The sequence below is a fragment of the Folsomia candida genome, unplaced genomic scaffold (assembly GCF_002217175.1).
Source record: "Folsomia candida strain VU population unplaced genomic scaffold, ASM221717v1 Fcan01_Sc001, whole genome shotgun sequence".
Taxonomy (NCBI): Eukaryota; Metazoa; Arthropoda; class Collembola; order Entomobryomorpha; family Isotomidae; genus Folsomia; species Folsomia candida.
Genome location: NW_019091193.1, coordinates 9,900,756 through 9,919,545, shown reverse-complemented (window position 1 = coordinate 9,919,545; position 18,790 = coordinate 9,900,756). Strand labels below are relative to the sequence as shown.

Genomic DNA, 18,790 nt, shown 5'->3' with positions numbered 1-18,790 from the left:
ATGCATTACTTTGAAATTTTACTAATAAAAGTTAATTTCAGTGTATATTCTAATTGTTTTATAATCGATCCTCCCACAACAAGGTAGAAATTATGAGATTGCACCATTAATTATTGGTTTGCATATATAATTCACATGGCTGATGACAAGTGCAATAATGCATGTATAACGAGGTTGATGGTGAAGCAAACTTTCGCTTTCTTAATGTGCGTGGGTTCATCTCCTTGATCGTCAATGATATTTGGGCAACTCTATCGTAGTTCTTCTAAAACCCTTGACATTAAATCAGTGGAAAATTATGCTTAAAATTTGTTAATTTGGTAAATCGTTATGTTCCGCAATCGAAGAATCCGGGTCTTAGATCCAATATTTAACTATCAGCCCCCAAAGTGGTTGCCTTTACCGACATACGTGAGGCGACGCCAGGACAGACATAATCGATGGCCCCCTTACAGAGGTAAGCAACTGATTCTCAATAACGTGATTGAATGAATAGGATTCTTATACATTATTATTATTATTTTGATTCCCGATACTTCGTATATGTGTCAATTATCAGTTTTATAATTAATTTTTCATTGACTTGAATTCGTCACTCACAATCAAAATGGTTGTTTATTACTAATGTATATATAATATAAACTATATTAATTGATATGTGATTTGCCCATCGGTTAAATAAGCCAACATCCTATTGATTACATCACTTATGACAGAACTGTTTAACTATTAACAGGACTGACAATGTTGTCATTCTTCATAAAACGGCTATAAACTCAATGTGTGATGTATGTATGTACAGAATAAAATAGCTAAAAATAATATTCATTCAGCCTGCGGTTCTAGCTAAAATTGCTCATGCATATTCATTGTGTCATTCGCAATTTGATGTTGTGTGATCTCAAGACTTTGAGCAAACTGCTCTACATTCGTCACCAGTGGACCCACAAAAAATTGTGAGTCCACTGGAGATACTTCACACAATAGGTTTTCGGTTTGTTTCAAGTGTGTATGACCAATCACCAGGTTATTAATCACTATGAAAGTTTTTTAACAGTTCTGTTCTTCTAAAATAATACAAATCATTCTTCCCGTTAACTCATGCGTCACTAATGCACATAATTTAATCCGACTAGCAAATAGCACATCCATATAAAATAGCTGCACGTATTCCTACAAAGCTCAGTGCATGCATAGATATATGTATCAGCTCCGTTCATGAATTCTTTGTGTGGGTTTAAAGAGATTTAGTTTGATTCGTTAAAAAGTAATAAGTAGAAGGTGCAATAGGTGCACGAGGGGAGATTTGCTTATACAGGTTTTTTTGTGAATTATACTACATGCAGTCCATTCAATACAGGCAATTTAATAGTCAGGTTTTGCATACAGGTGTCAAATATCATTTCTGGAGAGCAACGTGAATCTTGTACATTTCTAAAGACATTCTTTAAATTGAGTTTATTAAATAGAATTGTGTTTTAGCATCACGAAGGCCAGTTTATTTATTAAAAAGTGTCTAATCAATCGAGTTACCATACTATGTATGGCATTTGTGTGCGATTAGTCAAGTTAGTTTGTGTGTTTTAAGTGTGCATTTACATTCTCTGTCGTTAATATTTATATTAACTACCGTTCCTAAAGTTTTCGCAATGGGTAATTGTTGGTCACATTTCCAAGTGGCAGTAAAGGAATGCTGTTGTGGATGTTGTGAGGAAGATTGTTTTGGATGTAGCGTTAAAGAATTACCGGAAGGAGAAATAATTCACCTCCCTGAACTGCCAAAAGATTTAGGTAATTTTCAAACATTTTCGTAATACAGGTTTTAGATTGTCTTATCATATTATTTGTGTATGCATACATACGTAATTATCCACAACAATGGAAACAAAAATGTTTATTGACCTTGGCTCTTTTCTTGACTCGAGTAGATCTTTGCAATGTATACGTACATATAAATACGCACTCTGCACGTGTACGTACATATGTAAGTACACATAAGAATTTTACTCGCACATTGCCTCTGCCTACATACTTAGGATTAGTTTGCTAAAAGAATCGTCCTCTCTGTAAGCTAGATAAATATCGGTTATGCATAAATAAATATTTATTTTGTTTTGATTTCTCCTTGTATTTTCTCACTTGAATTTTATGTTATCCTTACAGATGATGGTAATATTGATATTCTGAAAGTGTTCAAAGTGGACCTTATTTGCAAGGAGAATGGCCCAATCCACCAAACCGAAAAATATGATCTCATGCTCTCAAAGCCAGATCAAACCAACAAATTGGTTATTCGTCGAGGGCAAGAATTTTGGATTAAGATATTTTTTAATCGACCCTATAGCAAAGATACGGACGGGATATCATTCGTCTTCTCAATTGTCGGTGAGTTTTACTAAAAATAAACTATTTTACTAGTACCCTTCACAAAGGATACAATATTTTCACACTGCTGTATGCATGCTAGATGGAAAGCCTTCATTATCTCATGGCACGTTAGTACTAGTGCCACTACTGTCAAAAGGGAGTTTGCTCTTTGAAAAGACTCCCACGTGGACAGCTTACATTGACGAAATCGATGAGAATGCAATTAAGGTTCAGGTAATTATGTCCAAACAGCTCGACTTTTACATCAATGTACTAAATATGGATGTCTCGCGATTTGCCTAAGCTTGGTTAGTCCCTCTCCCAATTTCCGAATCAAAGAACATTGCCATCTTGTCTAAAAATTTTGTAACCAAACCAAAAGTTTCTTCATTCCATTTGTCTTTGACTGGAGAGAAACGAGCAGTAAAAAATGGCATACATATATGTCTACCAACTAGATTTATAACATATCTATTCAACTTTCTTGAAACGCGATGGTCATCAAAATAATCGTATGCACATTACCTACTACAGTTCAAAACGTCTGCAACTTGTTCTGTTGGAAAATGGAAACTCGCAATAGACACGAAACGACGGGATGATCAAACCGCAGTCAGCTACTCTTTGGATAACCCCATTTATATTCTTTTTAACCCCTGGAATGCAGGTGAGACATTTTACTTTAGAAATGCAACGCACATATTTACATACAGACGCGTAGCTAATATCTACAAAAAACTTCAAACAGACGAGCAATTAATTGCATTCATAGTTAATTAGTGAACTGATAAATGTGCTCTCGTAGATGATGAAGTTTACATGGAAGAAGATGAGCTTCGCCACGAGTGCGTTTTGGAAGACAGTGGTTTAATTTGGAGAGGAAGCCACACCCGACTTCGCCCCACGCCATGGGCATACTCGCAATTTGAAAAGGACGTTTTGGATTGTGCTCTGTACATTCTCAGTGGTCCAAGTCGTCTGAGCTCCACCGCTCGTGCCGACCCTGTTAAATGCGTCAGAGCCATTTCAGCAGCTGTATGACCGATTTCAGGATTATTTTTAGTGTGCACTTTGTGCAATTTACGTATGAAAAATTATTCATAAAACGCAATGTGCAGGTAAACTCTCCAGATGAAGACGGAGTGGTTGAGGGAAATTGGTCTGACAAATTTGATGGAGGCGTCCCACCAATCAATTGGACTGGAAGCCTCAAAATTTTACGAAAATACTACTCTAGCAAGAAGCCAGTGAAGTTTGGACAATGCTGGGTTTTTGCAGGCGTTGTTACATCAAGTATGCTATTTATATGTGAAGTATTTACTAGTACCATACACAATTCATGCCAATAATTAAGTAACAAAATTCAACGTAGTTTGCAGAGCGATTGGAATTCCATGCAGGCCTGTTACTAATTATCAGTCTGCCCATGATACTCAATCTTCCGTAACGGTGGACTACTTTCTGGATGATGATGGGAAACCAATTGAGAAATTGAATACAGATTCTGTGTGGTACGGAAAATACAATATTTATAATACGGTACACGCAATCGTGTGACGTAGTCATATTTTAGTATGTAATATTTTATTATGTGAAATGGTATTAGGAACTTTCATGTGTGGAATGAGGCGTGGATGTTGCGAACAGATTTGGGCGACAGCTCGGAAACAGCCGGATGGCAAGTTATCGATGCAACGCCACAAGAGAAAAGTGATGAAATGTATCAATGTGGTTCGTAGATAAGTATTTTAATGACATCACTATTTTTGGATACATTTGACTCATTTTAGTGTCATTCTACTAGGTCCAGCATCGGTTTTAGCTGTAAGAAGAGGAGAAATAAAGCGGCCATTTGATGGCACCTTTGTGTTCAGTGAGGTCAATGCTGATAAAGTGTAAGTCGAAAAGACTTAGTAACTTATTACTCAAAAACGTCTCAGTACAAGGCTAAATTTTATAACTGCTCTAAATCCTTGTCTCCATATTTTCAGATACTGGCATTTCCGAGGGCCCAACCGCCCATTAAAATTGCTGGGAACGAAGCAAGATGTGTAAGTTCATTTTTATATGTGGGCATACATATTTCACTGACCGACTTTAATTTCAAACACTTCTACGCTATATTCACAGGATTGGGATGCTAATTAGTACAAAAGCGGTAGGAAAATTTGATCGCGATGACATTACGCATACGTACAAATATCCAGAAAGTATGAGACGCTTTCTTCAACTCAAACAATATAAATATATTCCATAATATTTACCACTAATCATTAAAAATGTGTATTACCAGAATCATCAAAAGAAAGAGAAGCTATGCTAAATGCCTTGAGAACGAGTGAGAGTTTGTTCAGCAGATATTACCTTAACGAGGATTTTAATGACGTCAGATTCGATTTCCCGGAAATTCAAGATGACATCGTAATTGGGTCATCCTTCAAGTACGTTTCATTTTAATTTTATATGTACATCCACATGATTATTTATCAGTAGCAATTAGAAAACACAGCCAAAACGATGTCTAATCTCATTGCAGAGTTAGGCTGATTGTCACGAATGTAAACGAAGAGAAAGAATACGATGTGACGGCATCATTAAGGGTGGACACAATGCTTTATACGGGAAAAGTGAAAGCAGAAGTTAAAAAAGAGGTACACACTGTTAAATGGTACACGCATAAAAGTATGTATTATATGCATTTACTTTTATATTTTTGTATTTAGGTTTTCCTCTTCACCATCCCACCAAAATCTAGTTAGTGTTTGCTTTGATTTGAAATCAAAGCTCTAAATATTTAATGCATATTTCGTATTTCAACAGAGGAGGAAATAAGCATGGAAATTACTTACAACGACTATGCCCCCAAGTTGTGCAATCAGTGTGCATTTAATGTCGCATGTCTTGCTAGCGTTGATGAAACGGACTATGAGTATTTTGCGCAGGATGATTTTAGGCAAGGCGATATAAAGTTATTGTAAAGTAATTATTCATTACGTAATTGTTACTCTTATTTTAGGGCGAGAAAACCTGACATCAAATTTGACGTAAGGATGCATATGTAAACCTAGTTCAACCGAGCACATCACGTTTTTACATACACTTTGTAATATTCTGTAGATACGAAATGTTGATGGTCTCATTGTGGGTCAACCATTCAAGGGGACGGTTAAACTAAAGAATCCTTTACCCGTGCCATTAACTAAGGGTCAATTCTTAATTGAAAGCCCTGGACTTGGAGAACCGTTAAAACTTAACGTTAAAGAGTACGTGCACACTAACGATCTATATGAATCCGTTGTGAATATTTATTTACTTTAATTTTTAACTGTGCTTCCATTTGTTTAATAGAAAAGTAGAACCAGGAGAAAGCGCAACTGCGGATTTCCAACTAGTGGCCCAACTAGACGGAGAGAAAACTATTTCTGCAAAGTTTAATTCTCGTGAGTTGGATGATGTCGATGGGTTTGTCAAAATCACTATTGGTCTAAGCAATGAAATAAGTAATGAAATTACTAGTGTATGAGTCCGTTGCTTTAAATGTACTTATTTTTAAAATTTTATTGTTCTCATTTTAAATGTATAAAATAAACAATACAACAAAAATACGTGCTACGTGAAACAAATCATAATACAGTCTTTTCAACAACATACATTCATAATATACTCTTTAGTGTAAAAACGAAAATTAGAAATGGGACGAAATTCTATCAATTTCCATTAAATCTTCTACAATTTCATCAACCTTGCTACCTATTTTACGACAAACGTCCAACTTTTCTTGCCAAGGAAGGTTTAAAAATTCCCACACCATATCTCCATCAATTATGCCTTTAGAAGGATTTCCTGCTGTTCGATCCGTACAAAATATCCCCCTAAAAATTATAAAAAAATCGTCAACAAACAGTTATTACTGTACATGAAGAATTCAATCAAACTTATACCTGTATGACTTTGGATTTAAAGCAGCTCTATGTTGCAAGAAAGAATATAAAACATTTTGCATCATCAAAAGACGTCGATATGTCCGCTCATTTATAGGAAGCAGGTAACCAAGTCCTCCATCAAGAGTTCCATAAAATGATACATGTCGTTTTTCAATAGCAAGTGAATTTCTTTTCGTAGTGGTTGGATCAAGAACCTTGCATTTAACTCTTGTAAATGTGGTCACATGCTGACCCAAGTGGAAGTCTGCTTTTCTGATGAGCCGTTGACCTAAAAAGCAATTTATTTCATTCGCAAAATTAAGACTTTGCATTATACAAGTATCTATTTGTGTAGGAAATTCAAACCTCCAAAGCTTTCTCGTGATTGGGGTTGAAACATGTAGATGATGAAATTTTTTTCGTTATCTGATGCAATCAAACCCAGTTGTGTATTGTCAATCAAGTAGCCAATCCCATAAACCTCCAAGGGTTTAAAATCCTAAAAACAATATTATGAACAATTATAATTCTTGTAATCAATTGAAATGATAATATGATAAAATTGCAAAATGTACCCTTGAGACGACGGCTATTGTGCGATGAGTTTCTTGAAAGCGCAAGAGAGACACAGATTTGTAGACATCCGCAATATAAATTAGATTCTTGACACTAATCATTTGGTGAATAAAGATCTGCGTGTCGATAAATGCAATACCGACCAAATCATTGTCCTTCAGCTGCCACAAATATAACTAAACCACGAAAGACAAGTAATTTCAAGTTTGTTTCTGAAAATCGATACAAATTCGTCTGTAACAGAAATACCTTCTGGCCTACGGCAGCACATAGGAACCCCATTACGCTTGTGCATGCTGTCACAGGACCTTTGTGTTCTTTTGTATGCAGCACTTTGCATTTGTGCTTAGTTAATGGTTGCCCAGGCTCAGGTTCCACTTCAATCACATCAACTATTAAAATTCTTCCACGACTGGTAGTATCTGAAGCAGACATGAAACAGTAGAAACATGTAACTGATTTTCAAAATTTATGTATTATATTTTAATAAACCTTCTCCAAAGGTGACTCCAGTCCCACACGCGAGATATCCTCTCAGCCCAGTCCGGGCTCCTTCATACGCCAAGTCTACAACTTTTAAGCAAAGAATATTTTCAAACGGCTCCATTTCTTGCGCCGTGTTTGGAATGACCTATGAACATCAAACAGATGAAATAAGTTGCAGGTACATGATACTACATATCGATCAATCCCGTGTTACCTCCCATGTAGCAGATGAAAATAGTTGAATACTGAATTTATCTCTCGTTGGCATTGGAAAACGTTCATCCTTTTGTTCTTCAATAAACTCCTAAAAACAAGCATTTCGTAAAATAAATCATGAAAAAGACAAAATAGAACTATACCTTCTCATCGCCAGACACTCTGCATATTTTTGTCGAAAATTCGGAATTACTTAATGCAACGACATAGGTTTTCGATTCAATATGGTAGATAATGAAATGCGCAGTACATTTTAGTGGCACTTTTTTGATTGGCCATGGAGCGTCATAATATAAATGCTTGGGTAACATGCATATTCTGAAATCTTAATTAGTAAATAATATTGGAATAATTAGTTTCATCAATAAAAAATATTTTAAAAAGGCACTAAGACCAACTTACCATAATCTGCATTACAATAAATAAATCCGCCTTGTGGACAATTTGGATTATTGAATGGCGCAAATGAAACAATCTTGGAGTCGATTCCCATGGGATGAAATCTTCAACAAAGTAAAAATTTTAAACTCAAATGACATGCATTATGTACTAAAGCATTATATTTGTTAGATCACTAAACTAACCTCAGTTGGCCTGTGCTGGGCATAAACACCCAATGAGGATATGGCCCACATATAAAAACCTATATATTAGTTAATAGGTCAATGACTATTTACTTTTCAAATTACACATTTAATCGGATATTTACTTACACCTCCATAACCGCCAAGAAAAGGAAAGTGTCGAAAATGATTCTTAATTTGCATTGAGAATGACACTTCTGTCGACCCTTTGGACTTTGCACTGAAAATTTTCGAGTTGATATTAAATATGCTACCTATAATTTAATAAATATAATAACAGTATAGATAGAAAAACTTACGATCTTTTCTCACGAACAATGAGATTGTGTCTGACTTTTGCGAACCGCATCTTTAAAACATCTTCATATGAATCTTCATAATAAGGATATGCTTCGTAGACATACAAATCTTCTCCAATACGAGAAAATAAAATAGGGCGTTTGTTAAGGTTGCCCATTCCAACGAGAAGAATCTCATGTACCGCTGGTAATGATTCACCGTCAACTCTGTATATTCATTTAGTTATTAAAAATAAACATTTAAATTCTTAATGCGCATTTAATTGTGAATCTATGCACACATGACTTACCCGACATGTTTAAAATCTGGTTTTTGAGTTGTATGTCCTAAAATTCTCGGCGTGGTTGCAAAATCTACCACGCTCATTCGTAACTGCAGATCTGGCAAAGTAAATATTTCTAATGCTCCAGTTTCACGTGCAACTACCAGCCAGTGAGAAGGCATTACTGTTTGTTGGCGTCGACGATTTCTTCGCCACCATCTTGATGAAATTGCAGCTTGCTGTTTTTTAAAATCAGCATCTGCAGCATCAGGATTTCCATACAGCAATTCTTCTTCGTCTCTCATTTCCCTGATAATGAAAAAGTATAATATAATATGTGTGAAACATGTAAAACGTTAAAGCTTCGGGAGCAAATAGCATAGCAAGATGTAGTGTCGTAATGTGACCCTTACTTTTTTACTTTTGTAAGTTTTACAATTTGCTCTTCGGGTGAATCATCGGAAGGCGCTTTAGTGGTGAATATCCCACTCACATCACAATACACAGAAACTGCAACAACTTTTGAACTCTAAGAAAGTAGTTGAATTGGATTATTGATTACAATCTTGGTATTCATCAGTGAATAGTCAACAACAATAACCATACACTTGCCTTATGAAGCTGAGTCAGTGTTGGAACTAATCGGTCTCCAACAAAAACAACTAAAACGATTTGGCCCTCAGCAGTAAGTATCGCGACATATGGGTCAGCCGTAAAAGCAAACACAATGTCACAACTGAGACCAAGATTAATTTTTTGAAGTTCGTTTGTTCCATTCAAAAGAATAATTCCATCCTTGAACACCTAATTAGCCAAATTTGGTTAAAAAAATATTCAGCTTAAAAACCATGAAATCATTATTAACGCAATTTCACCTGAATCATGTATTTTGAGTTTCCAATGTTGGAAACATGAATTGATTGTAAATCTGTATTGAATCCACTATTATGAATTTGATTAATATCCTCGCCAGCTTGTAAAACCTACACAGTATATAAAATATATTTAGTACATAATGCAACATAAATAATAACCATCAACCCCCAAAAATGCTGTCCAATAAACCTACAATGGTCTTTGAGTCTTGAGAAACCACAATCAAGCCATGGTTTGTAGATCCATTTGGAAGGAATAGTGTCCACAAGTCTTTGAGACCATGAATCGGAATGGTGGTGACAATTTGTGGTCGAATAGACCTTTGTAGCACGCAAAGAGCTCCATTTTTCCCATGTCCACTGGTAGTCACCAACTCCAAATCTGGATCTTCTAGTGCAGTAAAATCGTCGGATAGAAACGGAGGTTCTCCAAGGGTCATATTTCCGCTAAAAAAGGTATAATACTTATTATTAACAACAATCATCGTGCATATATGAATGTTTGCATTTTAATACCGTACCAAGGGCCCACATTCCACAGACTGTCACAGAACTAAAACCAACCATTTTGAACGTTTATGATTATATTTGTGTACTCGGTACTGGTACATACTGTATAGTACTGGATAACAAAATGCAGTACCTCGAATTTGTAGGTTGTAATCACAAAATGAGTACGCTTTTCACTTCCATACACTTCCACTTCTTCTTGATCTAAAGCAAGCCTGGATTTTTTAACTTTCAGGACTGCATCATCATCATCATCTTCTTCATCCAAGTCATGTATAAGTTCTACTTCCTGCTGATCTCCATTTTTATCCTTATCTTCGTTCAAATCTTCAATTTGGTCTATTACTTCCCGGATAGCTCCTTCTTCACATAATCGAAGGAGCAAAGAATTTCCGAGACGAGATCCAAGAAACACATAGTCGTTATCACAAATAAGCATCTGGGAAAGAATATCGATTAAATAATATTATTGCAAACTAATATTTAATTCTTGATGATTATTAGTTCATATGAATTTGAGTAAATTAAGCTGTCGCCTTACGCATGATGTCAATACAGATGACGCTGCTTTGAAAAAGTGAAATCCGCGAACAGTTGTCATTGAATCACACAGCAAAGTCAAAATGTACAATTCTCCACCCTTGAGTGATAGAATCACTTTGTCGTGTGATAGGAAGTCCGCTTGGGCGCAATCTAATGTAATGACTACTTCAGGTTGGTCCTCTAAAGTATAGGGAAAATGAAGTTAAGATAAACGAAAAAATCTTCATATAATTATACACAATATTTCTTACTCATTGGGAAATTCGTAGCCTTGCGAGCAATACTGTTCAGGGCGGCGGCATACGGTGGGATACTTTGGTTAAGATAAATTAATGCGTTTTGTGCCATTAAAAGTACACCTCCAATGGGTTTGGGAACAGCCAAGATTTTGCAACAGTCATATGGCAAATGACTCACGGTCCAAATACATGGATGAACTTTCTGCGATACATTCAAGGACACTGCAACCAAAGCACATGTATCTTGTCGAACGGACACTCTCCTGCAAAAATTAAAAATTGTCAATTAGTCAACGATTTGAGAAATACTTACTTGAAAGATTAAAGTTAACGAAAATTCTAATAATTGAACCATAAACTCACCCAACATAGGTCTGAATTGGTTCATAAATAAAAACTATTGTGGGTTCATAGTAGCCGTGAAGAAATTTGAAATCCTTTACATTGTCCACCTTCTCTTCCAACTCCCACAGGTCGATTGTGTAAGATTTTAGTTGAGGAATTCGATTCAAACTGGCAAGATTAGGCTGTAGCAAAATTATTTAATTACAATATTTTGAAAACGACCGGGACTGTAAATATTTTGGATACCTAGCAAATAAATACCTTAATATCAGTCGGATCACTAAAATGTTCTTCGAACACACTATCCCTCCGAAGAAATGGAATAATTACAAGATGTCGTCCATAAACTAGCAGTGCAGCACATCTCCCATCAGGGTCAACTCTAAGCATACTGTTTGTCCTCAATGTTCGCCCACACTATAGTAAAGAAAAATATATATTATTTTACTCTTGGATATTTCTCAAATTAAATTAGTAAAAAAACAACCTTTAAATCCTCCGTTTCGAAAAAATGAACAGAGATCGTCCGCAAATCGTGAGTATCTGGATCATACTCCACAATTGCAAGCTTTGCATCTTTGAAAGCCAGCAGAAGGGCGTCACGAGCCAAACTGAGGGGCATCGTCTCCATTGCTATCAAGGTCCCCTGGAACCTATACTCTCCCAAACACTCCATTTTCATCTTGGGGGGCTTGGATTCATCTAAACATAAAACAATTTGGCATTCATGTCACGAACTACAAACTACCACAAACAGTTATTATATTCTAGCGTCTTTATCCTAATAATAGCCAGTAAACTCACCTTGACTGGTGTCATACAGATCAGGCACGAAGCGAAAGACGCGAAGAAGGTCAGCTCCAGCCACGACCAAGTTCTTCTCACGACGGTCAAAAAAGTAGCAGTATGAACACATTTCCACTCCCGTCGGGGGGTGGAGCTCCTTGTTGATGCTGAACATTTTGCAAACCAATAAATTAAAGATAACTAGTAGTACCACTGAAACAACCCGTGTGTGGTCGTGGTGTGACTCTAACGAAAGAGAATTATTTGGAAATTGGTAAACTTGGGTCAGGATTCAATAGGATTTTAATTAGTAAAAACTTTTATTATGAATTGAGAGATAAATTTTATTTTTTATTTTATAAATATTGGATTTAGCATTTTGTATTTTATGAGATGTTGTTGATCGTATTTTTAGTTCCGTCCGGTTAGACTTGCTATTTACCGCGATATATTGTCGCACATTGGGCTGCAGTCGCTGAGATTCGTTCAGATACGTTCTGAAACTTTGTTGTCTTCAGCTTGTATGAATTTTCCATCTGGTTTTGCATGCATTTAAATAAATAAGCACAAAAGTAGCAAAATGGTAGAAGGAAAATACTGTTTATTCTGCAAAACTGGAGAGTACAAACGTGGCAGTGCTTCAATGTCTTCTCAACTATTTGAAGTAATAAGAACTTTATGGACAAGGACAGATAAAGTGTTACATACACGTACAACATGAAAATTTGGTTTTTGTATGATAACGATTTTCATAATATCATGAGAACTGAAATGGTAACAATGCAGAGGAAAATAAAACATAAGAATTACAAAAAAGTTTGACTAAAATATTACAATTAATTTAAAAGGTGACGTTTTTTGACAACACATACATATCATCTAGATACTTCATAAAAAGTAGCAACAAAGTTATACGGCAGCCTCCTCCTGGAATTTGTCCCCCTTGGCACAGGGTTCGTATTCGCAATTTCCTTCGTCAGGCCGAGCAGGGGCGGCTTGGAAGGCATTACGATATAACAATCCGGCCACGGCACCTGGCAATTTATTAAGATGATTAAGATGAGATTAAATGGTCCAAATATACAATTTGAGGTCATTAAAGTAAGGAGTTTACCACCCCCACAGGGCCCCATCCAATACAGCTGCAAGTTAAAATGCACAAAAAATTTAATAATTGAACTATCAATACACAGCCGAATGTTTAATGTTTAATGTTGCAAAACGTTGAAAAAATTTACCCAATGCTCTGTCCAAATGGATGTAACGACAGCCGGCCTAATACAAAAGGTACCTTAAGTACTTTAACAGTTTTAAATATTTTAGTTATTTTATTTTACCCGAATGTACGAGCGGGGTTCATGGACGACCCAGTGAATTTGATCTGCATATTTTAAATTTAGTTTATCATATTAGAAACTCTGTATTATTTGTCACTTACAGCAGCTAAATGACAGGCTGTAATGGACAATCCAATTGCAAGTGGGGCCGATCCCTTGATATCGTCTCGATTCCCATCACAAACTCCGAATACGGTAAGAACCAATATCAAAGTAATGACAAATTCCACACCCAACGCCTGGGCTACAGCCATCTCCTTATTCGGCACCGTCATGCCCAAACTTTAAATAAAATAAAATAAACAAAATGTAGTTCAGACAGTATTTTGCAGACATCTGTGCAGAATACATTCACATATTTATGTACATATCTATGCAAATATGTGTGCATACCTTCCTTGAATTTCCTCAGGTGTGAAAGCCTTCATACAAATGTAAGCAAACCATAAATTAATTATGTCATATGTATCCGGTGCCGAGTAGGAATGTAGGAATATTAACCCAAACCTTTAGAATCGCTGCGCCCGAGATGGCCCCTAAGCACTGGAAGATTACGTACAAGGCGGCTTTAATAGGTTTCATCTTATTAGCAACCAACATCCCAGTAGTGACCGCAGGATTTCTGGAATAATTGTACAAGTAATAGGGTGTTAAAGACGGACGGACATGACGATTTCATAAGCTTTGGCTAGGGCTAAAAATCAGTGTATTTTTAACGATTCTTGATTTTTTTTACATGTGACATCCTGAAACGTGCCCAATGGCTTGAGCCATCGTGGCAACTGTTAAACCGAAAGTAAGACTGATCTGCGTAATGCTAGGTCCGGGTCCACTTGGTCCATCCCAGTTCAAACAGCTTCCGCAGCCAACTGCATGAGGGATTAAATTGATAAAATACAATTCATAATTATACATTTCAGTCACTTTGCTATGTAGTTTATATTTTATTTACCAAACACAAGTACCAAAGTCCCCAAGAACTCAGCTAGCAAACATTTCCAGATTTTGCGGTCCTTCATTATTTCAGTGAAACCGGACATTTCAGCAAGCAAAAATCCCATCTAGGATACACATAAAAAATTCACGATAAACTTTTGGAAACTTGCAAAGAGAAACTTCACGGAAAGTTGAACATTTAATACGTCAATATTTTACATGTACTTATTTTATGAGGTGTTGACCACCCTCGGTGAGACAGTCAATAACACACAATAATAAAAACTGTCTCAATTTTCCCAAAAATCAATTTAAATAATTATTACTTGATGCAAATTATTGCGTGTAAGCTGACAGTAAAAAATAACTGCTTTCAGAATCTCATCAGGTTTAAAATATTGATTTTTTCGTCTCTACATAATTGAATGAAATAATTTCAGATGAGCAACTACAGCAAATATCTCATCAGTATTTATTTATGCGAAGACCTCTTTAAATGACACAAAATTCTCATAAACCACGAAATATGTATTCCTTTAAATTATTTTACTGATTGTTATTCGTTCATAGCATTTTGTTGAATACGTTACAAGCCTACGATTTCTCATTTGCATCATGAAAATAGAGTGCAAAGAAAATTTATACGATATGAAAAAATATCTGTGCGTTGGCTATTTGTCTAATGTGCAACAATAGACTTACAATTTTCCTGTACAAAGTCCTTTGCCAGTATTAACACTCACTGGACAGCTTATGCAGCTCTTGAAAAAAGAATGAGACGTGGTATGTATACGAGCAGATAATATTTGAATCCCTCAGAACCTACACACACATGGAGAGACACTACACTAACTTGGACTTGCAACTACTCTAAACTGATCCAAATAATTATTTTGTTTGTGGTTTTGTCTGTTGGAACGATTATTGAGTTGCTTGCATTGATGAAGCTCTGTAGACACAAATAGCTGTTTGCTTCCCCCTCTCGTTATTCCGATTCGCCTGGATTAAACTCGAAAGCTTAAGAGAAAACGCATGAAAATGGCCTTCATTACGTACTCTATAAACACAGGATAGCATTATTTACTGGTATGTAACATTCTGTCGTGACTTCTGACAAAAATTTAGGCACATTCGTGCAAAAATAAATAATGGAAGCTTGTGTTGGGCAGAGAAGTCATGTCATGTATTTTTTAACAAGTTATTCATTGAGATTTATCCCTAGTGCATACCTCATCGGAAACGGATGGTTACATACATAATATGCATATGCCGAAACCGCATAGAAATTTTAGGCAAGAATTATTTCACACGTATAATGTTCAAAATTTTCAATGGGTCTATTGGGCGTATACGTTTATATTTATCCAGTTAACCCTTTCCTATATAAAAAATTTCATCTCCGGAAAATATGTCAATTATATTTGGTGCGTTTGTTAAGAGGATGTAATCATTTTGGGATAAACTCTGTCAAAGTGTTATTGGAGGTTAAACACTCGAAATTGTGTTTATCTTTGATATAAAAACGATAAGTGTCATTATGTCACGACGAAACTCCACTTTAGCAATTGTAACCTGACAAACCAAAATCAACATTGCTGTCGAAAATATAAATCGATTCATCATCCAACCGGAGAACAATTGTTTGTTTTAGTCCAGCAGAAAGCCCTCAGTCCCACTTAAACCCAACTCAATTAATCACTTTCTCAGTTTGATTACCGATGAATAATCAGATTTATGTAGTAAGTTGTTAGTAAAACTCATTGTCAGTGCGTTTAAAGCCCTGGGTAAAGCTGTTTGGATGCAAAATATTGCGTAGCCAGTGGCCAATTTTTGTGATACAACTGAAGCTCATGTATGTACAGTGTTGTATGTGTAGACGTACAGATATATGTACGCTGCACTTGAAATATTTACAGCACACCATAGAGGAGATTGATGCAAATAGTAAACCTCGTCCAAATATGGGCTGTGTAAAATTGTTTCCTTGTCTATTTTTATGCAATGCAATGACGGATTTGTCTAGTTCATGTTAAACATAGTTATTATTTATATTCACTTCTTCTTGTCGCCTTCGGCTTAGGCGACGCGTAGAGGACGCGGTGCTACGATGACTCAACGTGCCTTGTGCTCATCAGATTATGTTTCTTACAAAGATGTGAATATTTCAATATGAACCATATATAATTAAGGAGAAATGTGGGTGTAATGATGATGCTCAAATGTGAACCAAGCAAAACACCTCAGTACAAAAGAAGTGACTGCATCCATTGCTTGGAGTGGGAGTGGAGCAACAAATTACGACTACAGATATTTGCATTTGAGTTCATTTGCGATGAGTTTACCAGTTTTAAAATCTGTCCATGCACTTAATTATACTACAAAATCAAATTCTCCAACTTTGTTCAAGTGATGGTACGATGATACCTCCCGTGAAGTAAATTGGCAAAAAACATTATTTATGAAGCTAATATATTCGTAATGTGTCCATTGTTTAGTCATACATGGTTTGTAAAAGTCAATTGTTCAAATAAGATTTTGTAGCTTAACATCTTAAATCCAGTGCAAATTCGTGATATGATGGAAACTGGCTGATATATCTGCAAATGTCTTATGAGATACATATTTACAGCATTTGAGCAATAAAAACACGCACTTTTCACATTATGCATTATGCTGGATTATGGATTATGCTTTAGCAAGAGTTGAGTTGATCAACGAAGAAGAAGTAAAAGAAGTAGTTTTAAATCAAGCGTGTGTATCGGTATATAAAAATCTCTCCATGCGGTCATATTTTTTCAATATTTAAATTTAGACATGTTATATAATTTTTCAATTCAGATTTACGGTCTGATTTACGTTACTTTTTACGTAATTCCATGTCTCGAGGACAATTCATAATGTGGTTAATTTTAAAGCGTGTTCTAAACTATTCTTTAATGTGTGCAATTTAAAAAGTCTCATACGACCAGACCGCTATCAATTTAATGGGCAAGCTCTTATCAGCTTGTCACTAAATGGCTTTGAACAAGCCGAGACAAATAAAATGAATACATCCTTCAAACACCGACTGGTAATCTTAATTAGATTGTAAATTGAATAAATCGACATGAAACAGATTAAAGAGCAGTAAAATGTCTAAAAATGACAAAGTTTGACTGGAATGACTCTACATTCCATCTTTTTCAATGACACAATAAACCCCAAGTGTTACTTAACTGCTCCAAGTGTCAAAACATTATGGGACATCTTGGAATCTTAACTGATTTGCGCATAAGCTTCTTTTACAAACTTTTACTTTATTCTAAAATTACATATTTTGTACCAATGCTAGCAGCAATTTACCACGGATCCCAACTATAAAAACCTCATAAATGGGCAAGCTCCAAGGAATCATATTGAACTTTTAATTGAAAAATATAGCGTTTACTCCTCCCCCTTCTTTTATGTAAAATTATGTAAAATATTCAACCCTAAAACGTACACGTAGAAATAGAATGAACTCACTTCACCCACCCAATCTATTTCAATTGATTCAATTGGCTATAATTATTTTATGACATTTTCACAGATAGTTTCATTAACTCCATTCGTATTTCAACCCTTTCATCCTGCAGGAATATAGATGTGAGTGCTCAAAAGACTTTGAAAATTGTCAAATCATGTCAATTTATAAAATGAAACTGAGCAACATGTAAATCTGGTGCAACACAAGCTAGACTAAACTTGAAGCCAAAAGTAGAAGCGAACGACTTACTCAAATCCTATGAAACCAAGAAGAATAGTCTGATCTGAACGTGTGATGGTTGTCTGATGCAGTTTTTCAGCTAAACCACAAACCACAGGAGAAATAATTGGCGTGCCTTTATTCTCTGAGACGCTGAGCTCCAATAATTCTCATTTGACTTGAATCGTTGGATAGATGCGGTATTTGTCCATATTTGTACCCCCAAAAAATTACACACAGTGAGTGCACCTTGCCACTCGTATAATATGCACATGTAGAGGGACGATTGCTTGTTTCATGCCAAAATTAAATTAAAGGTGGTGATGATAATCTTTGCATTACTCACTCATTCCCCTGCAACAACAAATGACTTCATATCCTTGAATATTTGATTGGTTTTTTACGTAACGATTTGTGTGCTGTGAAAACATTGTCACTAACCGGACCGGATTTATTAAATTGAAATTCCTGAACTGAAATCACATTCAAACAATTTTGTCGCACTGGTGGTTGGATGGCAGGGTTAGAAAAAAAACCCAGGGTTTTAATAAAAAATAATAGGTTTTAATGGGTTTTAATGCTTTTTGGGTTTTATAAGTTTTACACGAAACCAAGTTAAAATTCATTAACATAACAACACTCAACATGGTAAAACCTAATGGGTTTTATTAATTAGCACCCAATCAAACCCCATAAAACCCAACTGAATAAAACCCTGGGTCGGAATTCCCTGGCCGATGGATGCAGTTCTTATCAACTCTGTTATGAATATACACATGTA

General features: G+C 35.7%; 3 protein-coding genes across 7 annotated transcripts; 1 reads left to right on the top strand and 2 right to left on the bottom strand.

Annotated features, from left to right (window-relative positions):
- Window positions 1-281: 281 nt before the first annotated feature.
- On the top strand, window positions 282-5,972 carry LOC110842073 (annulin). 3 transcript variants are annotated; one of them, XM_035854805.1, is made up of 18 exons: window positions 282-457; window positions 2,164-2,385; window positions 2,468-2,601; window positions 2,902-3,034; window positions 3,173-3,402; window positions 3,486-3,660; window positions 3,740-3,878; window positions 3,974-4,098; window positions 4,172-4,262; window positions 4,359-4,418; window positions 4,498-4,577; window positions 4,661-4,808; window positions 4,904-5,018; window positions 5,091-5,121; window positions 5,188-5,320; window positions 5,384-5,411; window positions 5,485-5,630; window positions 5,716-5,972. In XM_035854805.1, the coding sequence occupies exons 1-18, from the start codon at window positions 331-333 to the stop codon at window positions 5,888-5,890; spliced, it is 2,292 nt and encodes a 763-aa protein (XP_035710698.1). In that variant the 5' UTR covers window positions 282-330; the 3' UTR covers window positions 5,891-5,972. The 3 variants fall into 3 exon arrangements, with proteins under 3 accessions (XP_035710698.1, XP_035710693.1, XP_021943481.1); XM_035854800.1 differs by lacking the exon at window positions 282-457 and adding an exon at window positions 997-1,791; XM_022087789.2 differs by lacking the exon at window positions 282-457 and adding an exon at window positions 1,980-2,066.
- LOC110857019 (cleavage and polyadenylation specificity factor subunit 1) lies at window positions 5,908-12,442 on the bottom strand. The gene is made up of 25 exons (XM_022105623.2): window positions 12,031-12,442; window positions 11,714-11,928; window positions 11,488-11,643; window positions 11,245-11,408; window positions 10,894-11,144; window positions 10,641-10,822; window positions 10,233-10,538; window positions 10,111-10,142; window positions 9,784-10,036; window positions 9,590-9,697; window positions 9,327-9,518; window positions 9,128-9,243; window positions 8,742-9,023; window positions 8,452-8,658; window positions 8,282-8,372; window positions 8,153-8,211; window positions 7,971-8,071; window positions 7,712-7,893; window positions 7,567-7,656; window positions 7,359-7,497; window positions 7,116-7,288; window positions 6,866-7,042; window positions 6,657-6,789; window positions 6,309-6,579; window positions 5,908-6,239 (listed from the first exon to the last, which is right to left on the bottom strand). Exons 1-25 carry the CDS (start codon window positions 12,185-12,187, stop codon window positions 6,053-6,055), a joined length of 4,224 nt encoding a protein of 1,407 aa, XP_021961315.1. The 5' UTR covers window positions 12,188-12,442; the 3' UTR covers window positions 5,908-6,052.
- Window positions 12,443-12,593: 151 nt separating this feature from the next.
- On the bottom strand, window positions 12,594-18,282 carry LOC110848240 (aquaporin AQPAe.a). Of its 3 annotated transcripts, none has more exons than XM_022095410.2 (10): window positions 18,040-18,282; window positions 14,302-14,410; window positions 14,086-14,218; window positions 13,857-13,971; window positions 13,743-13,771; window positions 13,451-13,631; window positions 13,350-13,393; window positions 13,251-13,287; window positions 13,127-13,154; window positions 12,594-13,046 (listed from the first exon to the last, which is right to left on the bottom strand). In XM_022095410.2, exons 2-10 carry the CDS (start codon window positions 14,408-14,410, stop codon window positions 12,922-12,924), a joined length of 801 nt encoding a protein of 266 aa, XP_021951102.1. In that variant the 5' UTR covers window positions 18,040-18,282; the 3' UTR covers window positions 12,594-12,921. The 3 variants fall into 3 exon arrangements, with proteins under 3 accessions (XP_021951102.1, XP_021951110.1, XP_035701926.1); XM_022095418.2 differs by lacking the exon at window positions 18,040-18,282 and adding an exon at window positions 14,988-15,178; XM_035846033.1 differs by lacking the exon at window positions 18,040-18,282 and adding an exon at window positions 14,511-14,622.
- Between the last annotated feature and the right edge of the window lie 508 nt (window positions 18,283-18,790).

Coding starts and splice junctions, on each gene's coding strand:
- LOC110848240 (XM_022095410.2), bottom strand. CDS start 14,410: ATGGGATTTTTGCTTGCTGAAATGTCCGGTTTCACTGAAATAATGAAG. Junction 13,772..13,856: donor CGGGCGCAGCGATTCTAAAG/GTTTGGGTTAAT, acceptor ATTTGTATGAAG/GCTTTCACACCTGAGGAAAT. Junction 13,394..13,450: donor CAGCCTGTCATTTAGCTGCT/GTAAGTGACAAA, acceptor TAAAATATGCAG/ATCAAATTCACTGGGTCGTC.
- LOC110857019 (XM_022105623.2), bottom strand. CDS start 12,187: ATGTTCAGCATCAACAAGGAGCTCCACCCCCCGACGGGAGTGGAAATG. Junction 7,043..7,115: donor GTGCTGCCGTAGGCCAGAAG/GTATTTCTGTTA, acceptor TTCGTGGTTTAG/TTATATTTGTGGCAGCTGAA. Junction 6,580..6,656: donor ATCACGAGAAAGCTTTGGAG/GTTTGAATTTCC, acceptor ATTGCTTTTTAG/GTCAACGGCTCATCAGAAAA.
- LOC110842073 (XM_035854800.1), top strand. CDS start 1,650: ATGGGTAATTGTTGGTCACATTTCCAAGTGGCAGTAAAGGAATGCTGT. Junction 2,386..2,467: donor ATTCGTCTTCTCAATTGTCG/GTGAGTTTTACT, acceptor TATGCATGCTAG/ATGGAAAGCCTTCATTATCT. Junction 2,602..2,901: donor AGAATGCAATTAAGGTTCAG/GTAATTATGTCC, acceptor TACCTACTACAG/TTCAAAACGTCTGCAACTTG.